The 26,916-nt window shown below is 40.5% G+C and overlaps 1 protein-coding gene across 1 annotated transcript; it reads right to left on the bottom strand.

The window, feature by feature from the left end:
* Nucleotides 1–349: 349 nt before the first annotated feature.
* atp5f1a (ATP synthase F1 subunit alpha) lies at nt 350–26,481 on the bottom strand. Its single transcript, XM_043713191.2, has 12 exons — nt 26,333–26,481; nt 23,481–23,559; nt 17,399–17,568; nt 16,724–16,897; nt 16,091–16,257; nt 15,496–15,644; nt 12,154–12,305; nt 8,005–8,229; nt 5,162–5,269; nt 4,162–4,306; nt 3,422–3,572; nt 350–585 (listed from the first exon to the last, which is right to left on the bottom strand). The coding sequence occupies exons 1-12, from the start codon at nt 26,390–26,392 to the stop codon at nt 504–506; spliced, it is 1,662 nt and encodes a 553-aa protein (XP_043569126.1). The 5' UTR covers nt 26,393–26,481; the 3' UTR covers nt 350–503.
* Nucleotides 26,482–26,916: the final 435 nt, after the last annotated feature.

Here is a 26,916-nt window from a genome sequence, read left to right as displayed (position 1 = left end):
ACAATGGGATTCAAATCGGGAGTCCCCAGAACATTAGCTAGGTTTCTGAAATAGTCTAGCTGTTAATACCACTAGGCCATTGCTTCCCCAATTTGCCGAATTGTTGCCATGAAGCTCTCTGGTATCCACATTAATAATGTATAAAATGTTTTTCTGAATATATTAACATGGGAAAACCATTTAATATGCTTAGCCTTGAAGCTTTTCCCCCCCTCATGATTTCATATTTGGCACAGGAATCAAGTTTGTCAAGTATGCATTCAGCATTGCTATTGCCTCCAACATTCAAACTGGGCACATTCAACAGCAACTTACTTTACTTTCAATTAACAAAGCAGAGATAAGCAAACTCATTGAATAGACTGGAATATTTTATTCTGAAGCGAAAACCTTCTGTACATTTTAAACAAAAGCATAAACTGATTTCCAACAGTTCACGTGATGAGGAACCAGAGCATTCAGCGAAACATCAACAAGATAGGTTGGTGGACATGGGAATGAGCTTATGCCTCAAAGGTTGACAAGAAGTCCACTACAATCTTCTTCAGCTTGGCTTCCATCTCATTACTTATTTGTCCTTCAGCCCTGTAACAGATTCAAATGATTTAGAATTAGGAATGTCCAGACTAATTCAGGCAGTCAATCTACAATGATCTTAAACTACATGTATGTAAATTCATGCAACATACTAAATATGACTTAAGTTGCAGGTACAAGGATTGAGATTTAGTGAAATTAACAGATCTGCATCAAAAGAGGATGACTATATTCTTGAAACCAAAGTTCCAAAAGAAATGATACTACTGATTGAAATCAGAGCATATGAACCACATGTATTCAAGGGGTTAAGAGACAAAAGCGATTAAAACCACAGAAAATATGCATTATTATTATTATACTCCTGGCTGAAAGTACAGGTCTAATATAGAGTTGAAAAGAACTTTTTTGGATTGGAATCTATTTCTGGATTGATTTGAAGAGGATGTGATGAAAATAAAATTAGGCACAATTCCATGGAGGGGAAAGGCATCCAAAGCAAGATACCCTCTGCCCGAGTTGACTAAATAAAGATGATTAAAATGAAAGACTTGCCACAAGGCTCAGAATTGAGGTTCTGAGAGAACCAATCTGTTAAAAAAAGTCTAAAAAACCCATTATTTTGTGCAGTGGTCTTTTGTGGCCACTTATCAAATGTCTTATGAAAATCCAAGTGCATGACATTTACAGGTTCCTCTGCATCCACCATGATTGTTACTTCATTAAAGATAAATATTTACCAAAAACTCCTTTCTGCAAAACAATATTGATTGTTTCTGTGTACTGTGATTTTTTTTAAAGAATTGCCACCGTAATAATGGACTCAAACATTTTTCCCAAATGTTTGTTGAAATAAATTGGCCTGTAGTTTCCCACTTTCTGCTTCCCCTTTCCAATCCCTAGGGATGCAACCACTACCCCTGGACCAATTCCAATATTTAAAGGATGCAGATTAAGTTTATGGGCTTGATCAGCCTTGATGTCTGATTATTTTTCTGAAAATATTTTCTGCAGTGATGATTGTTTTAGGTTTCATCCTTCATTTATCACCCTGCTTTGTTTGGTACGCCTTCCATCTATGAATAAAACATTGTATGTCTTCTGAATCAATGATACAATTCTCAACTTCTTTAGTTCAGAAAAACCTCCCCAATGCCATGTTTTAAATCTTCTGCCACCAGTCACATCTTTCGCTTGTTTATCTCCACCTAAACTGATTCCATACCTCAATCTTCTGAAGATGGATACTTTCTTACTAGTGTGCCAATATCACTTTTTAAACAGAGCTAGCCCACTTCCTTTTCTTTTCCTTTCCTTTCCCTTCCGAAAAGGGAAATATCCTTGAACATTGAGATCACTAATCACTGCTCCCAGCTGTTAGCAATGATTCTGTTGCAACTGATAACTCCTCCAAGTCAATTTTTAAAAATTTCATTATCATCTCTTTCATTTTGCACTATTATTCTTTGTAAGTCTCTGCTGCATTCCATATCCATCAGGTTGTTTTACCTTCATTTTGCCAGATCTGGTCCGTATATAATTACTTCAGGACCATGTAGTCGACTTAATGACTGGAGAAAACGATGGCCAGTCAACATACACCATATTGCTCACATTCAAAAAAGCCATGTTCCAAAGAAAAAATAAGAGACAAACCATCTGAAAGAGTTGGCCATGAACCAGGCATATGTGGAGACAGGGACTGTAAATAGGGGTATGGAATACGAATAGATCTTGAGAACTCTTCACAATATACCAGTCCTTAAGAGATTTGTTCAAAACTTTGTTGAAAGCATGGTTTCAGCTAGAGGAACCTTGATTATCCAAACAAGATCACAAGGTCCCAAGGCTTGGCTAAACTGTTATCCAGTATTCAATTATCCGAATGAAATACTCTCTGCCTGTATAGTTTGGATAATCAAAGTTACTCTGCAGTCTTTCCTGTTTCTAATGCTCCCATTCTATAAGCCTCTATGATGGAGATATTGCTGCTTTGTTCAGAGTATATTAAACATTTTACTGGTTGGTTTCAGAATAGCAAGGAAGATTAACTTAGCATAAGAAACCCACTGAGCTTTGAACAGCAATATGACAGTAATCAATACAAAGATTCGGGGGGGGGGGGGTGCATTTCTAAAAAGAGTCAATTCAAAACATAACATTTCTAAAGATCTTGTAAGTGTAGTTTAAGGCCCCCTTTTAAAAATCATTTTTAATATCTCACCTGGGAGTGATAAATGAGTTAATTTGGTCTACTGATCTGCAAAAACATGAATGCCCCAGGGGTAAGGTGGTGTCTTATAGGTGGAATGTGAGAGGTTTACACGGCCATTTCCTTGCCATTAAGGGATGATTTATATTTTCATCCAGAAATCAATAAGAACATTACATTTAGAATTTGACTGCTCCCCTATAGTTACAAAAAAATGCTCTGCAACAGATTTGACCATTAAGGGATGATTTACATTACATGTTTGAGGAGGTGGGATGATCACTGCATTGTACCTTGAGTGGCATGTGACTATGAGGGGTTGGCTGGAGGTTGTGGGCATTACTAACTGTGATGTAAAGATTTTTGTATAAAAGACTGTTTCTTTTGTTCAGAGACCTCCCCTGGACACCTCTCGCAAGCATGTGTTCAGTGTTTCTCCAAAGCTTGTACAGTACTGTGCTTAATAAATTTGGTTGCTTGTTCACAGAAGTTGGTGCGTTGCAATTGCATCAAGTATGTAAGAATCTCAAGAGTAAAAGAACCAAACAGTAGGATTTTCTTTCCTTTCACTGTAAGTATCTTTCAAGATAAGTTCCAAAATGTTAAAGTATTGCAAGATGTGAAGTTGAAGTTTTCTAAGAATGGTAACAAACATTCAGATGGCCTTCTTACCTAATTGTTTCCAGAACATCCTGGTGTTGACTCTTCACGTGGGCCAAGAAAGCAGGTTCAAACTTTGTGATCTTGCTAGGTTCCATTTTATCCAAGTGGCCTCTGACACCAGCATAAATTACTGCAACCTGTTCTTCAATAGCCATGGGAACTGGAAGTTAAACCACAGGGGTTAGTTGACAACACGCACCGGCAACAAAGGCTGAAGCATTTGCAAACATCTTCAATCAGATCATACATCTGCCTCCTTCAGATGATAACCAATCTTTCAGAATTTAAGTACATCTAGGACATATGCACATAATGTATTTGCAGCTATTTGCTGCTGTAGCAATGTAGTAATATGGTGCACCATACCCAAGTCCCTAATGGCAGAACAAGAAAATCAAATTCAGCTATCCTCCTTACAACATGATAGCGATTGTGTTCCCTTAAAACTATCTTGTTAGTTGTAAAAATAGGACTACTGAACGTTCAATGGTCACAGAAGACACTATATAGGTGTGTGTTGCTGGAAAAGCACAGCAGGTCAGGCAGCATTCAAAGGAGAAACTCGACTCTTCGGGCCAGAATCCTGATGAAGGTCTCCAGCACGAAACGTCGAATCTTCTGCTCATCGGATGCTGACGGACCTGCTGTGCTTTTCCAGCAACACACACACACAATTGATCTAAAGCATCTGCACGGGTCATTTTCTCCTATATAAATGTGAGCCTCTCTTACAGTACAGTGATACTCACCATATTGTCCTTGTTTCAGCAACTCTGTTAAACGAACACCACGATTCAAAAGTTGTTGCGTGGCTGCATCTAAGTCAGAGCCAAACTGGGCAAAAGCTGCAACTTCACGGAACTGAGCCAATTCCAGTTTCATGGTACCAGCCACCTGGGAACAACACAGAACAAGAATCAAAATTAGTGGTGCTTCATTACACTTCTTAAAATGCTCAGAAGAACATAAACCAAATGTTATGTGCAACAATGGCTCCCAAACATGATCCTCTTTTTCTGACCAAGTAGCCATTCACAAATTTCAGCAGTGCAGTTGTCAAGCTCGCAATTAGATGGAAGAGAAGCAGGATTTTAAGTATCCTTGCTAACTGTCCACTTAGGCACACTTCCAATGAAAGTAGACACTTGTCGGCATCACAGGTTCTCTAGTATCTACTTAAATCACATTGTGGTCAACTGAGATGATGTACAGGAGCACCACCCTCCAAGTCACACCCCAACCTGACTTGGAACTGCATTGCGATACCTTCACTGTTGACTGATCAAAATTATAGAACTTCCTACCTGCACTGAACACAGGTACCTGCCATGGAGCAGTTCACAGATAGCAGCTTACCACACCTTCAAGGGCAATTAGGAACTGGCAATAAACACTGACCAACCCGGCAAAGTCCAAATCCAGTGAATGAGTGACAAATGTTGCAGTATACTTACAACTAGGCATAGACACAGAGTGCCTAGCATATGTATTAGCTGTTCACTAAACAAATACAGTTGGAATTTAATGTCTTTGGCTACCCTATTTGACATTTAGCAATATTGTTCAACAGGTAATCATTATGCTTCAATAAAATTCATCAACAGGCAGGTCCTATTTAATTTGCAAAGTCTAATAAATCACAGTTGAGTATAGCAGACTGAACTGGACATAGATCAATAAAGTCTGAGTAACAATGTTGAACTATTTATCGTTCAATCAAAAAGCAAATAAAATCCGCGTATTGAATACCTGTTTCATGGCTTTGGTTTGGGCAGCAGATCCAACACGTGACACAGACAGACCCACATTGATAGCTGGGCGAATACCTTTATAGAACAGTTCCGTTTCCAAAAAGATCTAGGAGGGGAAAAAAAAAAGGAGTTACATGAAAGCCAACCTGACATCAGAATAAGTACTTAAACGCATGTCAAGATGCAATGTGCAAAGGATACACACAATCTCATGCCGCATTAACAGTATGAACAAGCAAAATTGGAAGCACTGGAGATCAGAGCAATAAAACCCTCATGCGCCTTCGTATCATTAAAATTCTGACACATTTATCCCTGGTCGCTCCCAGCAAATAACACACCCAAAAAAGTCCAGTGTACACCCTAAACATACTTATGGTAAATCAAAGAGAAGTCTTATCTTGTAAATAAGTTATCACTGAAAAGTGATGAGTTGGGATATGGACATCACTACCTGAGCTAGCAAATTCAGAACACAAATTACCTACAAGTGGTAGGAAAGTTGCCTTTTTGAATTGCTGCAATTAAATATACTGTGAATGCATACAGAATGCCATACAAGATCCACTTTGACCCAGTGACGTGGAAGGTTAGCTCTGTTACATGAACAACACAATCCAAAAATTGCTTGCATTGGAACTGGCAGGTGGCGGTAGTCATGAGTTTGGGAGGTGCTGTCTAAACAGCTTTGATGAATTTCTGTAGTGTATCTTGTAGATGTACATACTGCCAGTAGTGAGCAGTGAAACATATGTTAGTGGATGGGGTGCCAGTCAAGAAGGCTGTTTTTGTCTTGGACAGTGTCAAGCTTAAAGTGTTGTTGAAGCTGCACCCATCCAGACAAATGGGGAATATTCCAACACAGTCCTGACTTGCATCCTGTAAATGATGGACAAGATGGAGGATTTTAAGTCAAAGTAGATTTATCCTTACCAACTGTCCACCTGGGCACACTTCCAGCATGAGTAGGGGACAGTTGTTAGAATCTCAGGTCACTTACCTACTCAAATCACATTGCGAGCAATCACAATGATGTAGAGGAGCACCATAGGCTTTGGGGAGTTAAGTGAGTTACTCACTGCAGAATTCCTTGTCTTTGACATGCTCTTGTAGCCACAGGACTTTTATGGCTAATCCTAGTCAAATTCTGGTCATTAGCAATCCCCAGATTACTTATGGTGGGAAATTCAGTGATGACAATGCCAGTGAGGCTCTTGTTGGAAGTGGTCATTGTCTGGCACTTGTGTAGTGCAAATGACATTCATGGCACACAAGTGCCAGGCAATGACCACAGAATCAGAGCCATACAGAAGAGGAAATCCTTTGACCAATCAAGTCTGCACCATCAAAAATATACCACTAATTGCACTTGTCCCAATTTCTCATACTTCAAAATCTCAGTAGAAAGTTATGATATTTTCAAGGGCTCATCCAAATACTTTATCATTTGATGTTTCCCACCTCTACTATCCTCCCAGAATGGCAATCCAAACCCCTTCAAAATTTCTTAAGGATTTATCCACTTTTAGACCCGCCAATACCTCTTCACTTCTTATGATCAACCACTCTACTCAGGAACATTACAGTCCATCTTCTGAGTAAAGACAGATCTGAAGTACTCACACTACCAATATCCTCCAACTGCAGGTTGCCCCCTTGTAAGCAACTTCCTAGTAAGCCCTACTCTTTCCCTGATTATTCTAGAATATCTTGGGATTCTGTCTAATCTTGCCTGCTGGTGTTTCCTCATGCTCTCAATTGCTTTTTTTTTTGAGACTGCCATTCTTTCCAAACTCCTCTAGGGCTTCCATTGTTTTGGTCCCTTTGTACCTGTTTAAAGATAACGTTTCCTTTTTATCCAGTCTGGAATACTCCTCAACATCCAGGGATCTCAGGGCTTTTTATTCTTACATTTCACCCTAAAGCAAACATGTTGGAGATGTGCTATCCACAACACCTTTTTGAACACAACCATCTATTCTGCTGCAGGTTTACCCTCAAGTAGCTGCTTCCTGTCTATATTGGCCCGATTTTGTCAGATTTTAATAAAACCTGCCTTACCCTAATTCAAACTACCTTTTTACAGACTTTTTCTCCTTTTTGTTAACAACATAGTGTTGAGGTTACTGTCACCTCAAACAACTGTCTGGTTTCATTACCCAGAATGACGTCCAGCACGGCACCATACCTTCTAGAGTTACCTAGATGTTGACACAAGCAGCCCCCTGCATATTTCAAGAAATCTGCCTCCTCTTAATTCTTTACGCTATTATCCCAAGGAGGATAGCAGAAATGCCTTAAAATAATTACATTATTTTCACATACCCCAAGTAGTAACTGCACTTTAACTGCCTGCTGACTATTTGGGGGCCAATAATATGCTAACAGCATGACTACCCTGTTTATTCTAGATAAAAAGGGTCCTGATGAAGGGCTTTTGCCCGAAACATCGATTTTACTGCTCCTCGGATGCTGCCTGAACTACTGTGCTTTTCCAGCACCACTAATCCAGTTTATTCCTAAGTTCTAACCAAAGAGCCTCATTTGACAGCCTTCCCAAGATATTCCTCCTCCTAACTGTAGTAACTGACAAATGTGACACCATCTCCACTTCTGCACCATTCACTATCCTGCCTGAAGATCCTACGGCCTAGAATGTTAAGTTCCCAATCTTGCCCCTTCCTCAAATCACCTCTATGATCGCAACACAGTTCCAAGCATCTCCAAGATATGGTTGATTTTGTATGGAATCGTTTGCTAAAAATGAGGCTATGAATAAAATGACTCGCTTTTCAACTGTATCTATAGAGCAGAGCAGAACAATACGTTTTTACAACTCACTTGACCATCAGTGATGGAGATGACGTTTGTTGGAATGTAAGCAGACACATCACCAGCCTGGGTCTCAATGACAGGAAGAGCAGTAAGGGAGCCACCACCGAAGTTATCATTCATTTTGGCTGCTCTCTCCAACAGACGTGAATGCAGGTAAAACACATCACCAGGGTAGGCTTCACGACCTGGGGGACGACGCAGTAGCAGGGACATCTGGCGGTAGGCGACAGCCTGAAAGTAAAATTTAACAGCACTTGAAACAAGTCCTAAATAGGAGGCAAAAGTGTTGTGTGTGAGAGAGAGGATTTTAAAGATTTGATTAAATAAGCAATTATCAATGCATAACAGTTACATATTAATCAGCCAGGCCTGGTCCAAATCAGCCTCAACCATCTTTCAAACGCACCCAGAAGGTGCGCAGCTCAATTTTGTTTTTTTTTAAAAAAACGAGGGAAGGGTGCCACAACTATCTTGGAATTATACTGTGATTTTTCCTTGGTTGCTGGAACGACATTGTGGAAATCCCTCACTGACCATATTGTGGGTCTACCTACAGCACATGGACTGCAGCAGATCAAGAAAGCAGCTCACCACCACTTTCTCAACGGCAACAAGGAATAGGCAATAAATGCTGGCCAGCCGGCAATGCCCACATCTTGCGACAGAAGAAAAAAAATTGACTCGAACACACAGATACGATTGGAACATAGATGGTTTGGGTACAGTCAAGGTATACCCTCTCTAATTCAAAAGGCAGGAGAACAAATAAAGTCAGTTCTCTGGATGACAAAAGCAAGTAGAAATTAACATTAGAATGAAAAGGCGTGCTTATGACAGATGTGGGGCAGAAAATACAAATGAGAAATCAACAAGAAAGGAAGGTGGTTTGGGGGCAGGTGAAAAAGCAAAAGAGGACCTATGAGAAAAGACTAGAAACTAACACAAGGAAATCCCAAAATCTTCTATAAGCATATGGACAGAGAAGACTGACTAGAGAATTTGGATCAGTTTCCAAATAAAGGGATTTACAGATAGAGGCGGAGGTACTAAATTAATATTTTGCACCTGCCTCTAACAAGAGAAAAATGCTGTCCAGATCACAGTCACAGTAAGAAATCCTGTTACTAGAAGGTATCAAAAATTACTAAGGAAGAGGCCTTGGACATATTGCTGGCACTTTAAGACACCTGAACTGGATGAAATGCATCTGAGGATTTTTTAAAAAGTTATATTTTTAATTGATCAATCATTATGTCTATATAAAAGCCCTTAGTGTGGCAGACAAATGTGTGTCCATGTATTCAAAAAGGGCCACCATGTCTCATACAAATTCTCAGTTTTGTGGTGTACCATACTTGTAAGAAAATCCATGGGGACATGCTCCATAATAATCTTATGGCAACCCGACAGGCCTGGGGGGTTTTCAGATACGCAACCTAACAAGATATTCTTTTCTGCGCAGAAAGTGTGGATGTTGGAAAGTTTTTTCTTATGCACATCTACAGGGAATACACTGGACAAGAGAGATTGAGTCAGTCTCCGCCCCCCCACCCTTACACCCAAAATCTCTTCCATTGCATCTGCCACAGCGCTCCAGTATGCTTGAAGCCTACCACAGGATCAGAGACAATGGTTAAGAGTGCCCGTACTAATTACACTGAGGCATGTTGAAGATACCCGTTTAAATTTTGACCAACAATCCAGAGCCAAGTGGACCCCATGGAGGAACCTCAAGTGTAAAGCACTGATCCTATTGCAAATTGATCTTTCTTGCATTTTCCCAAATATCTTCCCATGCCTCTGAAGAGGCCTCAAAGCCTAGCTCTCTCTCCCACATCCTGCAAAGTCGATCAAACTCATCTGAGGGGCTGCCCCCCAATTGATGACAGAAAGTGTACTCTTCGCAGAGCACCCTCCTTGATGTTGGATTTGTAGGGGTCAAACGTGTAGTTTTTTTTTAATAAAATCCCTAACTTGGAAAAAAAACCGAAAGAGGCCCCTGCGAGATTTAGCACAGAAATACACGCACTGATCAAAAGACATCATTGCCTCTCCTTCAAATAAATCACCCATGCAAGACACACCCCAGCTGCCCAATGTTTGAATCCTGAATCCATCATCTCCAGTTGAAAAGCCAGCATACCCACTATAGGTGTAAGAAAAGATGTTTTGCCAATATTCCCTTCCATGCTTTAATAGTAATGATAACTATCGTGTTATGGCAATATTCCTTAACTATCCTCACTTTGTCAAAAACAAAACAGCAAACTAGTAAGGGGGCACTTTGCCTGAGAGATTGTGATATCTAACTATAGTGAAAAAGGGTCCCCACAAGCTCAATCACTTATGTAAGTGAGCTTAGTTAATAGTTTTTAAATGTAAAGAGATCCACTCTCCCCCTGTCCGAGAGGCTAATTTAATAAGAGGCCACTTATGATGCCAAATAAAAGAGCGGAACCAGCTGTTTAGTCTCCTGAATGCTTGCTTATCGAAAATCAGGGAGAGCATCTGTATAGGGTACAACATTCATCTTAAGAGCTATTGATCTAACCAGGAGACTAGAAGTACCTCCCATCTTTAAAAGGTGTTGTTTTATGTTGAATAATTTAACAAAATTAGCTTTAAACAACTGATCAAGAACTGGAGTGATGAATATGCCCAAATACATATTACTCTCCTGCGACCACTTAAATGGGAATCGAGGTGCGCCCTCAAAAGTCCCAGCACCTTCGTAAGACCACCCATAGGCATAGCCTCTAATTTTGCACAATTTGTCTTTTACCCAAAAAGGTCAGAGGAATTCTTAACAAAGGAGGGTAGGAATTGTAGAGACACTGGTCATAATATTTCAATTTTCCTCAGATTTTGGGAAGTTGCCAGAAAACTGAAAAACTTCCATCATTAAGACTTGATTTATTAATAATCTGGATATGCACACATTTGGGGAGGGGGTGGCAACAAGGTGCGACAACAAAGTTTGCAAGTGACACTAAACTTCAAAGAATTGGGAACGGTCAGAAGGACAGGGCAGAATTTCAAGATAACACTGAAAAGCTGGTGAAGCAAGCGGATTAATGTCAGATGAGGTTCAACGTAGACAATTGAGGATGCAGTATGTCTGGAAAACACCAAAAGACAAGTAAAATAGGGGGCACAATTCTAAAGCGGGGAGCAGGAAGAGAAGGACTTGGGTGTGCACAGATCACTGAAGATGCAGGATAGGTGAAGAGCCTAATAAATAAAACTTAGTGTGTACTCAACTATATTAATGGGGGCATAAAGCATGAGGTGATGTTGAAAACATCTGCCAAACCTCAGCTGGCATATTGTGCACAATTCAGGGCACCATAGAGGAAATACATGAATGCACTGGACAGAGTGCAGAAACTATTTACTTGAATGGTTCCATGTATGAGAAACTGGAGGGCTATTCTCCCAGAAGAGAAGGTAGCTGATTGAAGGTTTCAAAAACATGAGTAGACTGGACAAAGCAGATAGGGCAAAGCTGTGTCCACTTGTAAAAAGCAAAAAAAAAAGGGGCATAGACGTAAAGTGATATGCAAACGAAGCAAGAGTGACATGGGTAAAATCATTTTCATACAGCAAGTTATCAGGGTATGGAAGGCACCGTCTGGAAATGAGAAGAAGGTAGGTTCAATTGAAGCATTCAAGAGGCCATTGAATGTTATTCTTTTTGGACAGAAAGAACCAGAGACTGATAATGGAGTTGGATCAGGTAATGGAGCAGGTGCAGGAACAGGCCAAATGGGCTCCTTGTGCACCATAATAATTCCAGGATATGGAAAAATCTCGGAATATTGTCATGCAGAAAGCGTGCATATGGAACAAGTTGGCGGGGAGGTGGTGGAGGTGGATACAATGATAACATTCAAAAGACAACTGGATGAGTATATAAATAAGAAGAGTTTTAGAGGGAAATGGGCCTAGGTCAAATTAGGATATCTGGTCGGCACAGATGAGTTTGACTAAAGCGTCCGTTTCCATCCTGTATAACTATGATTAATCACAGCTTAGCCCAGGCTTCTGGACCCTGGTGAAAGAGTAATATAGAAAAGTGTCCATCTGGCAACAAGTCCCAGCCAGGCAAATACTGAAATGGCTCAAAATCAGTCAGGAGAGAAAAATATCACTGACCTGTTTGGACAAATCATCATAGATAATCAGTGCATGTTTGCCATTGTCTCTGAAATATTCTCCCATGGAGCAGCCAGAATATGGGGCCAGGTATTGCAGTGGAGCAGCATCAGAGGCTGTGGCAGAGACCACAATGGTGTATTTCATAGCATCTAGAAGACAAGTCATAAAGTAGAATTATTAGGTGCATGATAAATCACTATAATGATTTAGATCCGTACAGGAACAGATTACTCGATTACCTGAGACCATAACACCAAGTCTTAACCAATTTCTACCATATTCTACTCAACAGAAACAGAAAATAGTAGTAGGTGCTCTGTTTACTATGATTGTTGATCAACTCAATACCCTTTGATCCCTTTAGCCACAGTAACTAATTCCTTCTTAATTAAGGGGGCACAGTGGCTCAGTGGTTAGCACTGCTGCCTCACAGCACCAGGGTCCCAGGTTAGATTCCAGCCTCGGGTGACTGTGTGTGAAGTTTGCACATTCTCCGTGTCTGCATGGGTTTCCTCAGGGTGCTCCAGTTTCCTCCCACAGTCCAAAGACGTGCTGGTCAGGTGAACTGGCCATGCTAAATTGCCCATAGTGATAGGTGCATTAGTCAGAGGAAGTGGGGCTGGGTGGGTTACTCTTTGGAGGGGTAGTGTAGACTGGTTGGGCCGAAGGGCCTGTTTCCACACTGTAGGGAATCTAATCTATGTTTTGGTTTAACTACTTTAAGTTAGAACATTCCATGGGTTCACCACACTGAGTAAAGCTATTTCTCCTTATCTCAACCCTAAATGACTGAGGTGACATTGAGACTGGTGACCCTGGTTCTGACCTCCCCAGTTATCAGGAACATCCTTCCTGTGTTTACCCTGTCCAGCCCTAGCTAGAATATTGCAGCATTCTAACTAAATTAGCTTGCTAAGCTGGAATGATAATATTTTATTAGATTCTTCCTCTTTTATCTGAATTCCAATGAAGAGTCCTAACCAATCCAACCTCCTATGGCAATTCTTCCACCCCAGGAATCACTGGCAAACCTTGTCGTACTCCCTCCATAGCCAGAACATCCATCCTCAGATAAATGAGATTACTATTGCACACAATATACAAGGTTTGGTCTCAAAGCCCAGTCACAAATGCAGCAAGACATGCCTGCTTCCATACTTGAATTCTCTACAATCACCAATATACCAATTGCTACTTCAGTGCCTGCTGCACCTGCATGCTTACTTTCAGTGACACCCAGGTGTTGTCGCATCTCCCCATCCCAAGCTAAAATCGCCAGATAATCCACCTTGTTGTTTTTGACACTAAAGTAGATGACCTCACACTTATCTAAATTATGTTTCATCTGCCATGCATTCCCTCACATAAAGTTGTCCAAATTACACCTAACCATCTCTACATCCTCCTTCCAGCTCTCCCTCCCATTTAGCTTTGTCATCTTTAAACATGAAGATGCTACATTTAGCTGAACACTGATTATAATGCCTCATTGTTACTGCCTACCACTTGAAAAAAGACCCAGTTATGCCTACTGTTTCCAATCTTTCAACCAGATCTTTATCCATATCGGGACACTACTGCTAGCCCCAGGCACTTTACCATGATTTTTTTAAAAATGGGACTTTATCAAAGGCCTTCCGCAGTCCATTGCTTCTACCTCATCAGCTCTGTTTGTTACAGCCTCAAAATTCTAGTAGATTTGCCAAGCAGGATTTCCCTTTTGTAATCCATGCTAACACTGTGTCACGGTTTTCCAAGTGCTCTACTACTACATCTTTTATACAAACTCTAGCATTTTCCCCACTACCAATGTCAGTCTAACTTGTCGATAATATTGTTTTCTGCCTAACTTTTTAAAAAGTGGGGTTACATTAGATACCCACCAATCCATAGGAACTGTTTCCAAGTCTAAAGAATCTTGAAAGATAACCAGCGCATCCATTATTTCTAGCCATTTCCTTAATTACACTGGGATATAGTGTATTATTCCCTAGGGTATTTAGTGGCTTTTGATTGCATCAATTTCCTGACTTGTACTCATTTCCTTCACTTTCTCCCTCTCACTGAACCCAGTGTTCCCTAAGATTTTCAGGACATTATTTGCATCCTCTTCTGTGAGGTCAGAACCAAAGTATGTACCACATTGGTCCACTTTATTCCCCATTCGGGGTATCAAGCGTTATAGGGAAAGAGGAAGAAAGTGAAGTAAGGAATGTCAGATTATCCATGATCCTATTTAGTGGCAGAAGAGGCTCAAAGGGTTGACTGGCACACTCCTGTTCCTATTTCTTAAAGTCTTATGATAAATTCCCCTGTTTCCGACCAAGGCATCTACACTTTTCTTCACTAACCTTTTTCTTTTCATATAACTACAGAAGCTTTGCAATCATTTTCCATGCCCTATAAAGCTTACTCTTGTACTCATCTTCCCCTGCCCTCTTAAATCAATCCCTTTGTCTTCCTTTGCTGAAATCTGAACTACCCCCAATATTCAGGTTTTGTTGTTATTTTGGGCCAATTTGTGTGCCTTTTCATTGGATTTAATACTATCCCTCATTAGCCATGGTCGGACCACCCTCCCTATTTTAGTTTTGTGCCAGACAGGAATGAACAGTTATTGCAGTTCATCCAAGTGACCTGTAAATGCTTGCCATTACCTATCCATCATCAAGTCTAAGTAAAATCACCTAGTTTATCATAACCAGCCCACACGATAAATTTTCTTTAGATTCAGGACTGCAGCTTCAAAATCAACATAATTACACAACATCCAATCTAGGATGCTTCCTCAACATCTCAATCCAGGAAACCTTCCTGCTTAATGCCCTTGCCAACATTACAAAGTTGGGGGTATATACACAACCCCCAGCATCATTTTCTGTGCCTTGGTGCTTCCAGCTCTATCAGAACTCTACTTCATTGGACACAATATCCTTCCTCACTGTTGCATTAGTTTACTCTTTAACCAACAGTACTACCCCACCACCCTTTTACCTGACCTCCTTAAAAGGGAATACTCTTAGATACTCAGTTCTCACCCCAGTCCACCTGCAGCAACATCTAATTATACATATCTGTAAGACTTTCTGGCAATCGTGCACACATTAAGACAAAGCCATAAGGCTGCTCTTTTAGTGCTGTTTAGATTATTTTGCATTGTGGTTTTGTTTAATCCTGGCCTTTGAATCGTCCATCTATTGCTTTCCTTATTTCCCAATCTGTCTTTTGTTTCTCCGCTCATTCTCCTGGATGATTTTCTTCAATAACCCAAGACAGTCAGTGCCACCTGTACAAAATCCTACCACTTTGAAAAATCAACTTCTCAATATAAACCCCCACCTGCATCTGTCAATCTCTTCACCAGCTGAGCCACAGTGGATCTTTTCTGACCAATGGCAACATAGATGCAGTATAGCTTTTTCTTTTCATCAGTGCCGTCATTGAATCTCTTCTGATTAATGATGGTGTCAATAGCAATACCAGTTTTTCTGAAACAAAAAAAATCAATTACATAGATCAGAGTCAGAACAATTTTGAGCCCAAGCTATATAGAACATAAATGTCAAGTACATTAACTGCCCATGTAGAGTTAATTCATCTCAGACACTACAGTAAGATTAGATAGGAAGAGAAAAATAACTGGAGGATTTTAAGCTTCTAATACATCAATTCCAAGCAGGGCAGGCTGGAAGTGAACATTGAAATGATGCATTAACTTATCTCCCAAGAACACAGACTCCACTCTCTACCTCCAAACTTCCATTCAGATCACATTCTTGAAATACTTATTCCAATGCTTGCCAAGACAATATTGAAAATTACGCTTCAAAAGGGCATTAAGACAGCTAATCAGACCACTTGTCTCACTACACTATACATAGTTTACATAAAGAACCTATATCTACCAAAACTAATTTTAAAACCATTTTCTTACCCAGTCTGTCTGTCACCAATGATCAGCTCTCGTTGCCCACGGCCAATGGGCACTAAACTGTCGACTGCTTTAATGCCAGTCTGCATGGGTTCCCGCACAGAGATCCTAGGAATAATACCAGGGGCTTTCAGTCCCACACGTCTACGGTTCTTCGCGCCAAGTGGACCCTGTTAGAAAAAGACAAAATGCTATGCTTTGAGTGCCCAAACTCTGACAAGCAAAGAAGGAAATAAAAAGGAGATACAGCAATTTGGCTCAATCACCCTAATGTCATTGCCTTATTAAGTTTTACCAAATCGTCTTTGGATCCCATTTAGGGGATCTAACTGAAATCCCCAGAAAACTGATCAGTGATCAACATCAAGGACAAAGGAAAAGGCAATGACATGGATTGGATTAAATGAAGAGGCAAAAGGAAACTACAGTGTAGAATTAATACCTAGAACTACTTGGCCAAATACCCAGTTCTATACTATACAACTACATGGAAATTTTAAGTAAAGAGACATTTTTACCTACAGTTAAAATGAAATAAAAGTGACATTAAAAAGTAATGTTCAGACCAATACTACTCTTATGAGTTACGTAGTTCTGCTAAATACATGACCAGCACGATTACTGCAAGTTCCTTACCTTTCCATCAATGGCATTACCCAGAGCATCTACAACACGTCCAAGCAGCTCTTCTCCGACAGGAACATCCACAATGGCACCAGTTCTCTTCACAATGTCACCTTCCTTGATTAGCTTGTCATTACCAAATACGACAACACCAACATTGTCAGGTTCCAAGTTCAGAGACATTCCCTGAAAGGCATCAAATGAGTTAGAAGATATGGATTTCTCTTGGGATATTGTTCTTTACATGCTAGCAGTTCCCAGTAGTGGCCATTCTTTATCCTAGACATTAAGTGTTAGCAGACAGTTCAGCAAAGTGGACGTAGAGAGAGAGACTAATTGTTGCCACGTTACCGCCACACCCATACAGGAGTTGAGAAACAGATAACAGCTAGGAGCAGAAACAACTGAATTATCAAACATTAAAATTTCTTGCTCCACTTCTACAATAACTGTCAGGAAACCAGTTAACATCTTCTGGGAATCATATGAAATCTTACAACAATAAGTCAATGAAAGGTAACTGAAGTCACAACAGAGAGCAGAATGGAGTTAAATATTTAATATCAGTTACTGGTGATGCTTAGCTGCCATTGTACAAATTTAACCGTCAATGATTCTACATGTATACATGTAAGTTCATTGTTTTAGTTCAGTATGCTACTAATTTGTCACAAGCACTTTCGTTACCTTCAGACCAGAGGAGAATTCAACCATTTCTTCAGCCTGCACATTTCTGAGACCATACACACGAGCAATACCATCACCGATTGACAGCACACGACCCGTCTCTTCCAGGTCAGCAGAAGTGTCAGCTCCCAAGATACGTTCTTCCAGAATGGAGGAAACCTCTGCAGTACCTAATAGCAAGTATTAGAGATCTAGTTATATGACAATAATGTTGAATCCAAACCTATTTGCACTTTGAACTGAGATGGCTTAGAAGTTGATGATTTTTGAAATTAATATTGCAACACTTTTAAACCCCTTTAAGTATGATCATAAGGAGTCAATGATAGGTGTTAGGTGGTCATCACTGGAAGGTGGGAGTTCCTTTTACCAATTTAAAGATCACACGCTTTAAAGAAAATTAGGGGAAACAATCATCCAATTGATTTTAGATCAGACATGGCAAGAGAACTGTATATTATTCCAATGAGCCCAAAAGAATTTTGGGATTATGCAGGGCCATGGGTTTAGTGTTAAGAGTGCTCTAGCTATGCAATGGGGTGGCTCAATGGTTAGCACAGCTGCCTCAGTGCCAGGAACCTAGGTTTGATTCCCGCTTTGGGCGAATGCGTGCATATTTTGCATGTTCTCCCTGTATCTGCATGGGTTTCCTCCCACAATCCAAAGATGTGCAGGTTAGGTGAGCTGGCAATGCTAAATTGCCCAAAGCATTGAGGGATGGGTAGTTGAGGTGCATTAGTGTGGGGTAAATGTAGAGTAGTAGGGGAAGGAGTCTGGGTGAGTTACTCTTTGGAGGGTCTCTACATTGTAGGGATTCTGTGATTCTCTGAAATGGCTCAAATGGGCTCCCCTAATGCAGAGATTTTTAGGATTCTGTGTATCAGAACAATGTGAACCCAGGTTATGAATAAGTGAACAAAGATTTCCTGCAGTGAGACGGTTTAGCAGAAGCTTCTGCACGAACCAGTATTCCTGTTACCTACTATAAACTATAGATGAATGCACATTAATAAAAATTTATTTTGAGAAAAGTAACCAATTTACTAACAAACCATATCAAATCCAAGTGTAACAATTAAAGATTAAGTACCACCATGGCTTTTAGTATTCTTAAATCAAGGCCACTGAATACTGGAATAGTAAACTAAACATTAACATGGCAACACAAATTAGAGGAAGGGATAGGCAAAAAGGCGGATGCAGAGAGGTTTACATTTCACAAAAGCATAAAATTAGTCCAATTGGTACTGATATGTTCATCATCATGATACAGCCTATGCTGTAACATAATAGAAATACACAGCACAGGAGGTGGTCATACGAACCATTGTCAATACGCAACCAACAACTAGCCATCTCATTTATTCTTAAATGGTACTGATACTAGTGTGGAACTGCAACCTAGATATATGACTTGGTGTCGGGGACCAATTGCAAGATTTCTAGATTTGCTTATTACAAAGCTAACCAAGAATGCAAGTTGTAAAGAAGATACAGGGGCTTTAAGTAAAATTGGATAGACTGAATGAAGTGAACAAGAACATGGCCAGTGGAATACAAGTGTGAATAAATTACAAGTCTGTCACAAAATGAATAAGAATATTTCTTAATGGAGAGAGGTTCAGAAGTGTTGGTGTCCAAAGTAACAGGAGTGTCTAGCTCACTAAAAGCTAGCATGCAGTTCAAACAAATAAGGAAAGCCAATGCTATGCTACTGTTCATCGAAAGATGCTACAGCAGAGAATTCAGAAATACATAATGATTGAGTACAGAAGCATAGCTTCACAAATGAACAATGTCCAAATTTGTTACCAGCTCAAAAGAATTCCAATAAGCAGGATATTTAATGGGGTAGCAATGGATATAATATCAGGATTTTCAGAAAGCATTCAGCCATGCATTAAGCTACTTAAGAGCCCATAGTGTTGGAGGTGGCATATTAGCACGCATAGAAGATTGGCTAACTAATGAAGACAAGAAAAAACAAAAAGAGGTTGTAAATCAGAAACAAAAACAAAAGTCGCTGGAAAAGATCAGCAGGTCTGGCAGTATCTGTGCAGAGAAATCACTTAGAACTGTTTGGATTTCTCTTCACAAATGCTGGCAGACCGGCTGAGCTTTTCCAGCAACTTTTGTCTTCATTAACAACAAAAACAGGAGACAAACCAATGGAAAACAGTAAGGGTAGCATTCTTAGCATGGCAACCTGTAACTCGTGGAGTATTACAGGGATTAGTGCGACAGCTACAATCATTTACAATAAGAATTAATGACTTGAATAATGAAAGTAAATCTACCACAGCTATGTTCGCAGACAGCATAAAAATAAGTGGTAAGGCAAGTGATAACAATGACTTGGATCTATTGAGGGATAGATAGGTTAAGTCGACAAAAATGTAGAACAGAATGCAGGAAAATGCAGAAGTTATGCACTTTGGCAGGAAGAGGAGAGGAATGGATATTACTTTTAAAAACAAATTGCAGAAATCTACAGATCGAATGATTTGGGAGTCCACATACATAAATCACAAAAAGCTAGCGTCCAAATTATAACGATATATAGAAACAAAAAATTGGAGAAGTAGGCCATTTGAGCCAGCTCTGACGTCCAATATTATAATGGTTGATCATCTAATTCAGTACTCTGTTCCCACCTTCTCCGCATATCCTTTGATCCCTTTAGCCCTAAGAACCAAGTTAGCAAGTAATCGGGAAGCCAAACAGAATACTGGCCTTTATTTCAAAGGGAATGGAGTAAAAAAAGGGAGACTTTGAAAATCATAAAACAAAAGATACTAGTAAGTGCATAGCTGGAACAGTGAAGAGATTTGGTTCCCTTATACTGGAGTTGAAGACAGTCCAGAGAAAGTTCACAAAGTCAAATCTAGGTATGGAAGGCTTGTCTTATGAGGAGAGAGAGTATTGGGCCTGTAAATATTGGCGTTTTGAAGAAAAAGAGGAGACCTTGTTGGAACATGCAAGGTTCTTAAGGGACTTGAAAGGGTACATGTGGAATAGTTTGTCCCCTTGCAAGTGTCAAGGACCAGAGAGGATAATCTCGGACAAGGGGTCATGGAGTAATTCCGGAGTCAGTGTGCAGAATTTTTTAGGGTGCTACAGGTTCCTCATCTCAACTACCCTCACAGGCAGTGCATTCCATACACTCAATGTTATTTTCCTCTAAAAAACTGTCCTGTCTTTCAACTTAGAGTTATCCCTATTTGTTATTGATCTTTTAACTAAGGGATACTGCTGCTTTCTACTTATCTAGTCTATGCCCCTCAATCATATATACCTCTGTTACCCCCATAGCCTTAGTCAGAGTTAGAGATGTACAGCACAGAAACAGACCCTTCAGTCCAACTCGTCCACGCCAACCAGATATCCCAACCTAATCTAATCCCACCTGCCAGCACCTGGCCCATATCCCTCCAAACCCTTCCTATTCATATACCCATCCAAATGTCTTTTAAATGTTGCAATTGTACCAGCCTCCACCACTTTCTCTGGCAGCTCATTCCATACACACACCACCTTCTGCATGAAAACGTTGCCCCTTAGGTCTCTTTTATATCTTTCCCTTCTCACCGTAAACCTATGCCCTCTAGTTCTGGGCTCCCCGACCCCAGGAAAAAGACTTTGCCTATTTGCCCTATCCATGTCACTCATGACTTTGTAAACCTCTATACGGTCACCCCTCAGCCTCCGACAGTCCAGGGAAAACCGCTCCAGCCCATTCAACCTCTCCCCATAGCTCAAATCCTCCAACCCTGGCAACATCCTTGTAAATCTTTTCTGAACCCTTTCAAGTTTCACAACATCTTTCCCTTAGGAACGAGACCAGAATTGCACTCAACATTCCAACAGTGACCTAACCAACGTCCTGTAAAGCCGCAACATGACCTCCTAACTCCTGTACTCAATACTCTGACAAGTAAAGGAAAGCACACCAAACATCATCTTCACTATCCTATCTACCTGCGACTCCAATTGCAAGTAACTATGAATCTGCACTTCAAGGTCTCTTTGTTCAGCAACACTCCCTAGGACCTTACCATTAAGTGTACAAGTCCTGCTAATATTTGCTTTCCCAAAATGCAGCACCTTGCATTTATCAAAATTAAATCACCTGGACAAGATCCAGTTGTAATCTGAAGTAACCTTTTTCTTTTGGTTCCTGAAGGGCTTATGTCCGAAACGTCGATTCTCCTGCACCTTTGATGCTGCCTGACCTGCTGCGCTTTTCCAGCAACACATTTTTCAGCTCTGATCTCAGCATCTTGCAGTCCTCACTTTCTCCTAGCCTTCTTCATTGTCTACTACACCTCTAATTTTGGTGTCATCTGCAAACTTACTAACTGTACCTCTTCTGCTCACATCCAAATCATTTATATAACTGACAAAAAGTAGAGGGCCCAGCACCAATCCTTGTGGCACTCCACTGGTCAAAGGCCTCCAGTCTGAAAAACAACCCTCCACCACCACCCTCTGTCTTCTACCTTTCAGCCAGTTCTGTATCCAAATGGCTCGTTCTCCCTGTATTCCATGAGATCTGACCTTGCTTCCTAGAATCCCATGGGGAACCTTGTAAAAAGCTTACTGAAGTCACTGGAAAGAAAATAACTTGAAAATACTTCATTCGAGACAGCATCTTGGTGAATCTCATCTGCAACACTCTACTGTAATCACATCTTTCCTATAATAGTGGCCAGAAATGTACACAGTACTCCAGTTGCTGCCAAAGCTTTATACAGTTCTAACAATCTCACCATCCTACTAAACTTCAGGGACCTGTGGACAGATGCCCCAAAGTCCCTCTATTCTGGAGCTTCCTAATCTCTTGCTATCCATTTGAGTATTCCATTGTCTTAGTTGCTCTAAAGTGCATTACCTCGCTTATCTGGGTTAAATGTCATCTGCCACTGATTTGCCCAACCAATCCATCAATATGCTCCTATAGTCAAAGATCTTCTCCCTCACTGTCAACCAGTCAGCCAATATTTGTGTCAACTACAAACTTACCATCCCACATTTTCTTCTCTATCGCATATATATAGCAAGAACAAGGGACACAGCACTGATGTCTATGGTACACCACTGGATACCAACCTCCAGTCACTCAGATGTTCCTGCAACATCCTCACCACCTTTGAGATTAGATTAGATTAATTACTTAGTGTGGAAACAGGCCTTCAGCCCAACAAGTCCACACTGACCCACCAAAGAGCAAACCACCCAGACCCATTCCCCTACATTTACCCCTTCACCTAACACTACAGGCAGTTTAACATGGCCAATTCACCTAACCTGCACATCTTTGGACTGTGGGAGGAAACCCACGCAGACACTGGGAGAATGTGCAAACTCCACACAGACAGTTGCCTGAGGCAGGAATTGAACCTGGGTCTCTGGCGTTGAGGCAGCAGTGCTAACCACTGTGCCGTCCATTTGCTGGAAAAGTAATTCCTCTGTGTTTCCTTATCCTATTATAACTCATTCAACTCCCTTGACAGCCCATCAATTGTGCATGACACTACAGAAGAAAGTCTAGGAGGAGAAAAATTGAGATTGGCAGCAAATAATGATACTCATTTATAGAGTTGGCTGAGACATATTTAGCCAAATGGCCTACTTCAGTGCAGTAACACTTACGATTCTGAGAAATAATCTATCATTCTCACCTTCAAGTAACGTTCAGTTAAAACCAAAAAAGAAACTGCAAATGCTGGAAATCAGAAACAAAAACTGCTGGAAAAACTCAAGACTGGCAGCATGTGTGAAGAGAAATCAAGAGTTAATGTTTTGAGTCCAGAGACCCTTCAGAACAGTTCTGAAGGAGGGTCACTGGTTCTGAAGTGTTAACTCTTGATTTCTCTCCATAGATGCTGCCAGACCTGAGTTTTTCCAGCAATTTCTGTTGCATTCAGTTAGTGACATGACTGAAGTCAGCCAAGGAATATAAATACAATATTAAGTGAAAAGAGAATGGTTCATTGGTTGTATGGTTTTCTTCATCTATAAATAGTGGACTATGAACCTCTACAAATAGAGAATTAGAGAAAATCCTTTTCTAAGAACTGACCTGTCTTTTGTAGCCATGTTCTTGAAGTATGAAGATTCTTGGTGCCTACAAAAGCTGCAGGAAGGGCATGTTTTGCCACCTACAAAGAATAAAAAACTTAAAATAAATGCACTTTCCCCAGATGACCCAGTACATCAGAAAGTTTAATAGAATTCTACACTATAGGAAATAAACCTCTAAAACAAGATTAACTACACAATACTTTGAAAACTTTAGAATCAGAAACAGACCCTTCAGTCCATTCATCCATGCTGACCAGGTATCCTAAATGAATCTAGTCTCATTTGCCAGTATTTGATCCATATCCGTCTCAACACTTCTATTCATATACCCACTCAGATGTTTTTAAATATTGTAATTGTTTTGGCAGCTCATTCCATACATGCACTGTGTGAAAAAGCTGCCCATCAGGTCCCTTTTAAATCTGTCCCCTCTCACCTTAAACCTATGCCCTCTAGTTTTGAATTCCCTATTCTGAGGGAAAGATCTTGCCTATTTGGTCTATCCTTGTCCCTCATCAACTAAGGTTACCCTCAACCTCTGATGCTCCATCGAAAATAGTTCCAGTCTATTCAGCCTCTCCCTGCAGCTCAATCCCAGCAACATCCTTGTAAATCTCTTCTGAATCCTTTCAAGTTGCACAACATCCTTCCTAAAGCAGGGAGACCAGAACTGCACACAGTATTCAAAAAGTGGCCTGACCAATGTTTTGTACAGCCAAAACATGAACTCTAAACTCCAACACTGACCAATAAAGAATAGCATACCACACACCCTCACTTTCAAGGAGCTAGGAACCTACACTCCAAGGTCCCTTTGGTCAGCAACACTTCCAAGAACGTTTATCGTTTGGGTGTATATGTCCTGCCCTGATTTACCTCTCCAAAACCTCTCACTTATCTAAATTAAACTCCATCTGCCATGCTTTGGACCAACTTATCAAGCTCCCCTTGTACTCCAAGGTAATCTTGTTCACTGTCCAATTCACTTCCCTTGTTATCTACAAACTTACTAACTATACCTTCTATATTCACATGCAAATCGTTTATCTAAAGGATGAAAAGCAGCAGATCCAGCATTGATCCTTCTGGCACACAGCTGATTAGAGGCCTCCAATCTGAAAAGCAACCCTACACTACCACCCTGTCCTCTACCTTCAACTTCTGTATCCAAATAGCTAGTTATTCCTCTATTCAGTGTGATCTAACTTTGCTAACTAGTCGACCATGAGGTACCTTATCAAACGCCTTACTGAGTTCCGTTATATCATTTTTACCGCTCTGCCCTCAATCCTCAACTTTTTTTGAAGTAATAATCAGGCTCATGAGACTTTCACATGTAAAACACAGAACTTTCTGTTCAAAGATTCGTGGTAAACTCGCGGTTTTTTTTGTTACATGCTGAGATTGGGTCAATGACAGGTTGATGATCTGGTTCAAAAACAAAGGTCTCTACATATGCGAAACAGTGACTAGGTCGAGTTGTCTTAAAATCAGTGAACCCTCTCTTGGGAACAATCAGTAAAAACTGATGTAAAATGTCATGCAATCAAGTCTGTCAAATATTCTGACCAAATGATTAAGAAAAAGATGACTTTTGTCATTCACAATCATAAGGCATGCTGAAGCACTTTAAGTGCAGTAGCCAATTTGCACAAACTTCTACAAAAAGCAATATAATAAACAGATAATGTACTTTAGTGATGTTAGTTGCAAAATAAATATCAGACACCTGGGACAACCCCTGGATCTTTGTCAGAGCAAGGCAATGGTTAAGTGAGGAATCAGACAGAACATTGATTAAACATCTCAAAAATGATGCACCTCCCAACAGTGAACACTTCCTTCATGCTACATTAGATTACCAGTCTCAAAGTTTTGCTTGAGACTAACATAGGGCAAAACTCTCAACCTTCTGACTCAAGAATAGTGCTAGCTGAACTACAGCATACACCATATTTGGGACAGGATTAAAGAGACATTTGCTCAACTACCTCAAATTTAAAGTTTAACATGACTGAGAAAATGAATTACTTTGACCTACACACAAAAAGACTTAACTGATCATTAATTATTTTGAATTATAAATAACATTTTAATGACTTATCAAATGCCACTTTACAAATTGCTTTAAGCTAAAATCCCAACATTATTGTGGCTAAAGTTCAAAGGGTCTATGGTCTACTTATACACCTATTTTCTATATTTCTAATTTAAATGTTTTGTCCAGACAGTGTAAGTGAAAGTTAAAAGCAAACCATTGATTAAATTCAGTCACACTACATTAATATCAAACATAACCAAAAAATTAAGCTTAGCACTGTTAAACACATCAAACATCATTGCTCAGTTAAAATGTACAAGAAAAAAGAGTTCCTCCAAAGGTTTTCACTAATTCTCAACCACTGTCTATAAAAATGCAAATATCAAATGCAAAATAAAATTTTCAAAGACAATCTTTAAAAGTTAGAAATAAAATTGATGATCAAAGACACTGTAACGAGACAAAGCGTGGAAACGAAGTAAAGGAGACATTAAAAGGAGGACCTGACCTTCAGCAGGACGTTGTCAATGCACCTCCCTTACACACACACACACAGGGGAGCTGTTAGACACCTCCACGCGACACCCAAAGGCGACAAATCTATGAAATGAGCGTGAAAGCCTTACTTCAAGAATAACCACGAAATTAATTCCCCAAACAGTGTTAATAGTTCCTGTTCAAAGTCACTCTGCTCCTCACCCCTTCCACAAACCGCTTGCCCAAAATGGCGGAGGCTGCGGAATAATTGACATGATCTCACGGCTCCAGAACCTGGGAAAAACCGCGACCGAGCTTTCAGGAATACTTACGTGAGCTCGTTGCCTCAGCAGAGACCGGACTGAGACGGTTACCAGACGAGCAGACAGCATACTGGCTTAGAGGGTGAGTACTGATGTGGAGCTGCTACTCCTGCTGCCTCCTGCAAGCGGCTCCTGTTGCAAATGGCGGCGGCGGCGGCGGCGGCTCCTCAAAGGTCACAGCGGCAGCACAAGGCTCCGCCCCTGACCCGGAAACAGAAACCGTCACAATGACACGCAGACTCGGGATTAGTGGTGCTGGGAGAGCACAGCAGTTCAGGCAGCATCCGAGGAGCTTCGAAATGGACGTTTCGGGCAAAAGTCGGAATTCCTGACGAAGGGCTTTTGCCAAAAATGTCGATTTTACTGCTCCTCGGATGCTGCCTGAACTGCTGTGCTCTTCCAGCACCACTGATCCAGAATCTGGTTTCCAGCATCTGCAGTCATTGTTTTTACCTCAATGACACGCAGGTCAACTTCCCTTCCAGAAGTTCTTGCCTTTTAGTCCTCCTTGACTGAGTAGGTAGCAGGGTCACAAGACAAAATCCAAGCCCCCACCCCCCTTGCTTGAAAATGCAAATAGTTTCTTCTACCAG

This window comes from Chiloscyllium plagiosum, unplaced genomic scaffold, assembly GCF_037043375.1.
Source record: "Chiloscyllium plagiosum isolate Xiang-an unplaced genomic scaffold, Cpla_swu_hap1 HiC_scaffold_1, whole genome shotgun sequence".
In the NCBI taxonomy this organism is placed as follows: domain Eukaryota; kingdom Metazoa; phylum Chordata; class Chondrichthyes; order Orectolobiformes; family Hemiscylliidae; genus Chiloscyllium; species Chiloscyllium plagiosum.
The sequence above is the reverse complement of the archived record's forward strand: the minus strand, read 5'-3'. Positions and strand labels throughout refer to the sequence as shown.